At 42.5% G+C, this 10,039-nt stretch overlaps 1 protein-coding gene across 1 annotated transcript; it reads left to right on the forward strand.

The window, feature by feature from the left end:
* Positions 1-854: 854 nt before the first annotated feature.
* NGDN (neuroguidin) lies at positions 855-8,188 on the forward strand. Its single transcript, XM_040227278.1, has 11 exons — positions 855-999; positions 1,342-1,401; positions 2,226-2,297; positions 5,075-5,212; positions 5,639-5,723; positions 5,807-5,859; positions 6,111-6,234; positions 6,323-6,491; positions 7,213-7,369; positions 7,512-7,569; positions 8,018-8,188. Exons 1-11 carry the CDS (start codon positions 988-990, stop codon positions 8,035-8,037), a joined length of 948 nt encoding a protein of 315 aa, XP_040083212.1. The 5' UTR covers positions 855-987; the 3' UTR covers positions 8,038-8,188.
* The last annotated feature ends 1,851 nt before the right edge of the window (positions 8,189-10,039 follow it).

A 10,039-nucleotide genomic window follows, 5' to 3' on the forward strand; every position in this document is an offset into this window, starting at 1 on the left:
CTACGGTTTTTCCAGCAGTCAGTTTGGGTAAACTCCGGGAGTTGGTGATGGACAGGGAGGCCTGGCGTGCTGCAGTCCATGGGGTCACAAACAGTCCGACACGACTGAGCGATTGAACTGAAATGAAATGAAGAAAAGATGAGGCAGCGCATAATGAAATACTACGTCTGCACAAGCTGGGTTTGAATCTGTGTGACCAGAAGCAAGTCACGTAAATCTGAACTGGCTTCTTTTGTCAAACGTCCTCCCCTTCACATCCCCTAACTGGTAGGGGGCGGCAGCTGAGGGGGTCTTTACGCGTTGCCCCAAGGTGGTCACCTTGGAGGTGAATGTGCTTATCTTCTGTGCCTAAATTCTGGCTCTGGGCTTCTCTGGCCCAACTCTCTTATTTATAGATGAAAAGAGCTCAGCGATCAAATGACTTCTCCAAGATCACACAAACGCCTTGCGGGTCTATGAAGAATCTAGCACGGCCTGCGTTGGAACACCAGCCTGGAAAGGCGACTCCATAACGTAGCCACCTTCTCAGAGATAAGCTGAGGCCCGTCACCTAGCGGCAGGCTCAGGCAACGCAAGGGAAGTGTCTTGAAAGAGACTCCGGGTACTGCGGCATCCAAGAGCCAATACGCTCTCAGTTCGCTCAGTTAACTCCTTTTTCCCATTGGGCCTTTAAAAGTGTCAATCAACCAATTGCCGAGTTCTTACTGGCTTAACTCCACCCATTCTACTCAATCTACTAATCATATGGCTCTGTCCAAGAGCATATTTATATTGGTAAAGCTCCTCCTAAGTCTGACGAGTTTAGCCGGTTCTTCTGTTCCATTGGCTGGATCCGGCCCCTCCTTCCGTACATCCTGTTTGGAGCGGAAATGAGAGAGCCCCTCTTCGTATTGGTTTAGATTTGCAAGCGGCGGTGATCTCGCAAGTCTATCATGACAACGTCCGCTCTCAGGAAGTACATTTCCGGAAGGGGCAGGCTTTGTGAAGATGGCGGCTCCGGTGAGTTTCGTGTGTTTGTTTCCTTGGCTTGATATTGTGGACGTTTCCTTTCTCCTCGGTGCCTGGAGGCAGATTATTGGCGCGAGGGAAGGATGGTGATAAAAATAGTTCTACCGAGGCGTCCTCCCAGCCACAACCGTAGTAAGGAGGCGGGACTGGAGTTAACGCTCCTTTGCAGTAACGTGAGAGGCTGGCCGGCCGTGAGGCGAGGCTGCGCGGGCTTCGGAATGGGAAGGCAGGAAGTCTGGGCTGTTTGAAGGAGAGAGGGGACTTTTCCACCCCACAGCTTCCGTCTTATGATTCTGAGGAAAGAAATGACTTTTCTTTACTATCCCTTCATAGGAGGTGTTGGAGTCAGACCTGCCAAATGCTGTGGCACTTTTGAAAAGCCTCCAGGAGCAGGTGAGTAGTGCCACCCCTTTTGAAATAGATTAGTTGCAGATAGGCTCTGACTTTGTTTGCCTTACTTCTAAAGTTTGGTGATTTGGGGTCAAGGGGTTTTCCTGGTGGCTCAGCGGTAAAGAACGCGCCTGCCAATGCAGGAGACGCAGGTTGGATCCCTGGGTTAGGAAGAGCCCTTGGAGAAGGAAATGGCAACCCACTCCTGTATTCTTGTCTGGGAAATGCCATGGACAGAGGAGCCTACAGTCCATGGGGTCGAAAATAATTGGTTACGACATAGCGGCTGAGTACGCATTTGCATGACCAGATACCTTAAGAGCAGGATGATCTAATGAAAACCTTTTCAGGCAACAATTCAGAGTAATTGATTTCTGCATCCAAAGGAGTATAGGAAACTTCAGGGAAAAAAAGCATCTGAATCAGTTTCCTTTATTCCTATAGATAAGGAAACCAGTGATGAGAAAGGTGATGTGATTTGCCCTTTGGGTGCCCAGCTGATACACGGTTATATACTAATAGATCTCCATTGCACGTTCAGCTGCACAAAGGCACAGTGCACGCATGACCACTTCCCATCCCCATTCCCTACCTCTGGTTTGGTAAGTCAGTCTCTTTAAGAAGAGGTTGACAGTTTTTTCTTCTTTTTGAAGAAGTATCAGCCTCTCCTGTACTTTCCCAGAACTGAAAAGAAGATGATGGTGTACTTTAGGCAGTGTCTCAGATATCAGTATTTTTTAGGTGGCTTGTTTAGGTTCTGTCCTTCCCAGCTCACAGACATGACTTGGTTGTATTCTGATCAGGGGTTTTATTTGGATTAATTTCAGGTGATGGCTGTCACAGCACAAGTGCAAACTCTGACCAAAAAAGTTCAGGCTAAAGCTTATCCTACAGAGAAGGTAAGACATATTGAAGAGTAAGCATCCCCTGACTTAATATTCTCAACAGCTCTATCCATTGTCGACTTACTGAGTGTGTGGCCTGTCCTCAGTGCTGGAGCTCTGAAGATGAGTAAGATGCAGTTTCCATGCTGAAGTCTAGGAGAGAAGGCAGGTGAAAGCAGTAGGTATAAACAGTAGCAGTCATGGTGAGCGGCTGTGAAAACTGAGGAGTGAGATTAAATGATCAGCAGGGAGCAAAGGGAGTTAGGCGTCTTAGAGGAGGTAGCAGGATTGTGAGGAATAAACAAGGGTCAGAGGGATGGAAATAAATAGCATGTGCAGAAACACGAAGACCTAACACGTGATGATATTCTGCGAAGGAGGTAGGTCATGTAGTGTGCTTTTTTGTACATTTTCTGTGTGTTTTGGGGGCAGGGCTAGAAAATATGACTGGAAAAGTAGTCACTCTATGAAGAGCATTGTAGACCAACCAAGGAGTTACTACTGTATTCATTTAATCCAAAATTTTGCTAATTGGGGGCATATTGCTTACTTTGTATACTAAGAAAAAGTGCTGCTTGTTAATCTGTGACATACTAAGATACTGTTGATTTAAAGATGTATTCTGACTATGAAAATGATGTGTATCTTAAATACAGTGATTTTCAAATTAAGGTCTTGAAGTTTCCAAGGGAATTACTGGGTGCAGGACAGTATAGAAGGAATGAGGGATTTCTGGAACCTCATCCCTGCTTGAACTGTGTTGCCTGTTTTATGTATTGAACTTTTGTTCTAAAGATATTATTTAAGCATGACATTCCATAGGTCAGCAGAAGTATGGAAATCATTATAGTAGGTTAATAAAAGTCATTGAGGGTTTTTAAAACACGAGATTTACAGCAGACTTGTGCTTTAGGAAGATAGCTAAATGAATTTTTAATGTATCTTTTTGCCATTTCCTTCTCTTCATTCATTTTTGTTCTCTTCTCATTTTTAATCTTCGCTTCTCGTTTTTTTTTTTTTTTTTTTTGTCTTATATGCTTGTAACCCATACACTTGTAACTCATAAGCTTGACAATGCCCAAGCATGTCAGAAAATCCTGTTTCTCACATTCTTGGCTGTTTTTATTCTGGGTATGATGCTTTTATGCCTTTTAATGCCTTTTTGACATGAGCTGCTCACATGTATCTTAGATCACTATATATTTATTCATTGAACAGTTATTTAGTAACTTTGAGAATCAAAGACCTTTATCAGGTGTTCTATAGGCTACAAAGTACTTTCCCATCTTATTTGAGTCTCATGTTACGTATTATAGATGAGGAGACAAAGGTCATAATTTACCCGATGTTTGACTATTGAATGCCTAATTCAAAAGTTGAGCTCAGCTTGTCTGTCTGTAAATGCTTTGCTGGTCCTCCTGTATCATGCTAGTGTTGACCTCAAGCATGTTGGTTTACAGATACCCAGGGCTTGGGTGTTGGAGTCAGACTGAGTTTGAATCCCAGCTCTACTCCTATTACTATGTTATCTTAGGCAGAGATTATTTATTTAACCTGTCTGAAGTAGGTCTTCCAAGGGCTGTGGATTTTCAGTTTTGTTTAATGTAGTCACAATGACTTTTTTTTTCCCCTATAACTATACCTTAAGTCTGCTTACACAAGTTACTTTTTTATTTAAAAGAATGCACTTATAATTTATGATCAGTAAATCGTAATACAGTGTAATGTAATACACTTCCTTGGTGGTGGACTACCCTGTGCAGCATGTGAAATCCTAGTTCCCTGAGCAGGGACTGAACCCGTTCCCCCTGCAGTGGAAATGCAGTCTTAGTCACCAGATCGCCAGGGAAGTCCCTGTAATACATTTTAATTTTTAGAAAGTTGAAAAGATACATAAAATCACAAGAAAATTAAAAAATCAGTGTAATCACCATTCTGAGATAACCACTGGGATACACTTAAAATTTTTGTTATAAAAGTAATATGTGCTTGATGGAAAATCATTTTTATAGTATACTCCATTTCTTCCTTTTCCTCATCTCAATTCCCAGGGATAGCAGTTGCTAATTGTATTATTTTCATTTTTCTATACATGTAAAATATGTGTATCATGCTTCTCGCCTCCTCAATTTGAACCACAGTATTCACTCTTTCTACGTAGGTAGAAAGTGTGTTGACATAGAACCAGGTCCATGTCACTAGGTATAGATCCTTGTTTTTACCTGTAATGTATAATTTCATCATATGGGGATAAAACCATGTATTCACTATATGTGATATGTTTTCACTATAGTGATTCAAAGTCACTATAAAATCATAGTGACTGTTTTGGTTAAATCAATTTAAAATGCAGCACTGTGTGGAGATATTTTTGATTGTCACAACTTGAGGGGTGGGGTCAGAGGGCAGAGGTCAGGGCTGCTGTTGAGCGCCTTCTAGTCCTCCTCTGTTCACTGTAGGTGGAACAGTGCTCCACAGCAAGGAATTATCTGTCCCCAAGGATCAGTAGCCCTTGAGTTTGAGAAACCTTGCTGTAGTGATTTTGGGGGACACTATTGATTTTCCTGCTCTTCCTGTCTTCCATGATTCTGTAAGCTTTGCTTCCATCGTGTTAGCATACTTTTCTCTGTGGCCGTTGTAGGTATAGCCACTTCCTTGAGACTGCTCTAGATACTTTACATGAACTGCTTGGAAAAAACTTGAATTTGGGAAAAATTATCCTGTTTTCCCTAGGCTCTCTCTCCTCATTCTCTGGTTGAAACTGGATCTGCTTCTCTTATGATTCAACTCAGGGTCTCAGCCTGTTGGAGGTAAAAGATCAGCTGTTGCTCATGTACCTCATGGATTTGGGCCATCTCATCCTGGACAAAGCCTCAGGAGGTTCTCTTCAGGGACATCCTGCAGTTTTGAGACTGGTGGAGATTCGCACGGTACAGAGCATTTGGCATCTTACGGGCTCTAAGTTGCTAAATCCTGAACTCCAGGACTGTGACATGATCGCTCTCATTTAAGTGGGTGTTCTCATGTTCCCTGGGTCGGGAAGATCCCCTGGAGAAGGGAATAGCAACCCACTCCATTATTCTTGCCTGGAGAATTCCATGGACAGAGTAACCTGGTGAGCTGCAGTTCATGGGATTGTAAAGAGCCAGACAGGACTGAGCAACTAACACTTTTATTTTATTTTTTTCATTTTTCTCATGTTAAATGAGGAAACCAAATGGAGAAAAAGCATTTTTGTTTTCATTTCCTCTACTTTTTGCATATTTTAGGGGCTTTATCTGGCAGCTTAAAATAGGAACTTTTGATGTGTGCTTATTTAGGGGAAGATCATGTAATGCAATTTAACCACATTTTAGGTTTTGGAAAAGCTTCGTCCTTTGGACCAAAAATTGAAGTATCAGATTGACAAACTGGTCAAGACTGCAGTGACAGGCAGCCTCAGTAAGTAGGGGAAATTGTAAGGTTTTCTGGGGACCATTCAAAAGTTCCAAGTCTTGTAAAATCTCTTGCATCTTATATTGTAGGTGAGAATGACCCACTCCGTTTTAAGCCTCATCCCAGCAATATGATGAGCAAGGTAAGAGGCTGCAGTACCCTGATTTTCCTGAGGGATCTAAACCTGGGTGAGTCTTGTGGTGCTCTTGGACCTCCTGGGATTTCTCTTATTACTGTTGACTCCCAGCTTGTACCTAAGAGTGTTGAATAAGAGATTCCCCCTTGTCCCTCTGGTTTGTATTCCCACTTTCCCAGGTACTTCAGCTTTCGATTTCCTTGTCACTTATTTGACTAACTCTTCCTAAGTTTGTGGACATTATGTTCCTCTTATAGTTGAGCTCTGAGGATGAGGAGGAAGATGAAGCAGAGGAAGGCCAGTCTGGGGCTTCGGGGAAGAAATCTGGAAAAGGAACAGCTAAGAAATACGTCCCACCACGCTTGGTTCCAGTTCATTATGGTATGAACTGTGGCTGCTGCTTCCTCTGTGTGAATTGTGTTTCTCTTCTCTGTTCTGGGATAACCCTTGCTGATTTTTAATCACATAGATGAAACAGAAGCTGAGCGGGAGAAGAAGCGCCTAGAACGAGCCAAGAGACGGGCGTTGAGCAGCTCTGTCATTCGTGAGCTAAAGGAGCAGTACTCAGATGCTCCAGAGGAAATCCGAGATGCTCGGCATCCTCATGTTACACGCCAGAGTCAGGAGGATCAACACAGGTGCATTAGAAGTTGTTTCTATGCTATAGGGACTTGTCCTTTTGTTTTGAATGAATATAATTAATCTGATTCCAAGAGAACCCATGTTATGTAGGAAATGGAGTACTAAACTTGGGTTAATGATTTCTAAGAATTAGAGTTTTGAAGTACATTATGGGGACTAGGGGAAAAATGTTGTTCCCCCACCCCCCCGACCCAGGCTCCATGGAGAAAAAAATATGCATTGCCACTGACTAAGGCTCTAAAGTTCTGTTTCACTATCCCTGCTCTTTATTTTGTGAAAAAAGCAAGAAAATCAGGTTTTTAGATTAGTTCAGGGAAGAAAAGTAGAAAAGCAGTTGTTGAACGCAAATTTGCCAACTTTGCCTAGGTGACTATCTCTATAGTCGATAGATTTCAGTGAGAGGGTCCGTGTAGGGGATCCTGTTAATGAAGCTGGAATACAAAGGATTTTCTTATGTAATAATTTAAATATTCCTGTGGACGGGCTGTGAGTTCATTTCTGGGGAGGAGGGACGTTTTAGCACAAAGAGCATTTCATTGAACATTGAGTACTGAGCGTATAGTATCACCTCAGCAAATACTATAGCGACTAGCTGTGAAATTTCTTGAGAACTGTCTACATGATGGCTGAGTAAACACCTGGGCCAGGTTCTTGGCTGCAGCTTTCTGCTTCAGTGGACCGAGCATGCTGGAAACAGTGTCTATGTTTCTCTTGCAGGATTAACTATGAGGAGAGCATGATGGTGCGTTTAAGTGTCAGCAAGCGGGAGAAAGGACGGCGAAAACGAGCAAATGTCATGAGCTCACAGCTTCATTCCCTCACACACTTCAGTGACATCAGTGCTCTGACTGGAGGAACCCCTCATCTTGACGAGGTGAGGTGCTGATCCAGTGGTGGGAGGTGACCTTCATGCTTTCAGCTAAGTGTATGTGGGCTTATTACCACGAGGAACTTGGAAAGGGACACTAATACTTGAAAGCGCACAGCCATTCCTTCCCTTCTCCGTGCATCTCCAGGATCAAAATCCTACTAAGAAGCGGAAGAAGATACCTAAGAAAGGTCGGAAGAAGAAAGGTGAGTGAATGGCTCAGACCTGGGTGATCAAGCACAGCATGGGCTTCATAAATTGAGATAACGGCTCTGGATTTGCCATTCTAGTTCTTACCAACCTCTATAGTGTATCTTCCATACTGGGCATTAATCTCTTTAGATGTGGGCCTTATTTTTTTCTTTTCCAAGATGAAAATCAGTATCATTCACAAAAGAGACTTCTGGATTCTGTCTCTGAATCCCCATAGCTCCTGTGCAGGCTTGCTTATGTAAATATAAAAGCATCACTTGAAGGAACTGCTATCCAGTGTCAGTTTCCTTCCTCCTCCCAGTCTTTCATCCTGGGAGGATACAGAGCACTGCCGCGGGGACCCACTCCTAAGGAGCCCTTTTCTCTAGATGGTCTTTTTGTCTGTCTCTTCGGTTTTTCCCAACTGTCCTTTGCCTCATTCTTGGTTTCCCTTCCTTTCAGGTTTTCGGAGGCGGCGGTGATTATGGGTGTACATACTTAATTTATTTTTGTCATCCGGGACACTTCTAATTTCACTGTATGTAGGTTTTTTCTTTGGAGTTCATTAATCATATACTCTGGACATGTGGAAAGATCTTTATTAATAAAATTGATTTTACTTAACAAATTCAAGCCCCTTTTGCACATGTATTATATGACTGGAACCTCTGGGTGTGGGTATTTTTGGTGAGAGGGTGATGGAAAAGGGAAAGAGGAGATCTTGGGGGGAATAAGAAAGTTTGGCTTCATATGGTTTTATTTAATAAATATGTTCCCCAGAAACTAGAAGTTGGCTATTTAGTCAAAAAATATTGTAATACATTCTTTCACCCCCATGTTGCCCCAAGTTCCTGTATGATTTATTGTAGTGATAATACAGATAATCTGAAATATATGGACATTTTAAGATTTATTATGTATCTTAACGGGAATCCCCAGGTGGCTCAGTGGTAAAGAACCCGCCTGCCAATGCAGGACATGGGGGTTCAGTCCCTGCATCAGGAAAGATCTTCTGGAGGAGGAAATGGCAACCCACTCCAGCATCTTTGCCTGAGAAATTGCATGGACAGAGAAGCTTGGAGGGCCACAGTCCATGGGGTGGTAAAGTCTGTCACGACTGTGCACGCAGGTAATGTATCTTTCTGACCACCAGATGGCATTAGTGGTTCAGAAAACCTTTGGTTTTGACTGTAATCAAATACTATTAAATGGAACCTTTCCTCACTACCAAGTTATTCTTGTTTCCACTTCTCTGTATGTTTTTCTTTTCTCTAAAACAGCGTGAAAATAGGTCAGCCCTTAGGTCAGTTATTGAGAGCGTATATCTAGAGAAAACAGAATGAATAAGAGAAGTGTGAGGAATCAGGATAGTCTTGTGGTTTTCTGACTTCTTGATGCTCCTTCAAGAAAGGCTTCAGTTACCAGTTAGTAAAGGCCAGTTACAAAGACCTTGTGAAATAATGCCAACGAGCAGGCAGGCAGAAAACTCCAACAGGCCAAAAGAATAAAAATCCCACAGACATCAGCCCAAGTCAGGAGACTGGTAGAAGTTATATATCTGAGATCTTATATTAAGTTCAAAGAATGACTTCTGTTAGTGAGAGATCCCTCTGGCCTTGGATAATACAGAAAATGAGAAGAGGAATAGGAAGGGAGTTGAGTCTGTAGAAATAATTCCTTGGAATTAATGATGTGTCATGGAGAGGGATATAATTTGGATCACTCTATCACTAAAACCTTGTTGATTCTAAGTCCTATGAATTTGGACTTACACTGGTCTGGGGAAGGGCCTGCTTTCAGTCAGCTATAGCTTGGTAGAAAGTGGTTAAGAGAGACAGTCTAGGACTGTCTTCTGTTAACTATGTGATCTTCTGCAAATACTTGACATCTCTGGCCTTTAGTTTTCCTCAGTTGAAAAATAAATGTGTTAGATTGAATCTGAGATTTCCTGCAAACCAAGGCGCCTAGAGGAATTTCTTATGGATAATACCAAGATGCACTTACTGCTGGGGTCTCTGACTTAGTCCCTGGCAGGTCTGAGCAAGCCTGATGTACCCAGAGCCTGCCTTTTTCCTTTCTGGCTGAGCTAACCGGACAAGAGGTTAGGACCACTACTTTCTCCTTTAGGACCAGCTATTGCATTTGCTTCTAATTTAAGATTTTTAGATTGTGGGAACTACCAAGGGAAAGGAGGTGCTCTTTTTTTTTTTTTTTTTAAGGTCTGTCTGTGTGTTACATACTGAACTAAGTGCTTTATACCTAATTCTTATAAAACATGTCATCATAATGAGACAGCTAAGACACTTGGGTTCTTTGTCCAGGGTTATGTTGCTAAAGAGCCTGTGCTTTGGTAAATAGAGGAGAAGGGTGGCCAAGTGTCCTGGGTTTATGAAGGTCTTCAAGGTTTTGTTTTTCTTCTTTTTTCCTTAAAAAAAAAAAGGGGGTAGGTCATTTATGACCTCTAGCTCTCTCCTTACTGTACCA

Source organism: Oryx dammah, unplaced genomic scaffold, assembly GCF_014754425.2.
Source record: "Oryx dammah isolate SB20612 unplaced genomic scaffold, SCBI_Odam_1.1 HiC_scaffold_26, whole genome shotgun sequence".
Taxonomy (NCBI): Eukaryota; Metazoa; Chordata; class Mammalia; order Artiodactyla; family Bovidae; genus Oryx; species Oryx dammah.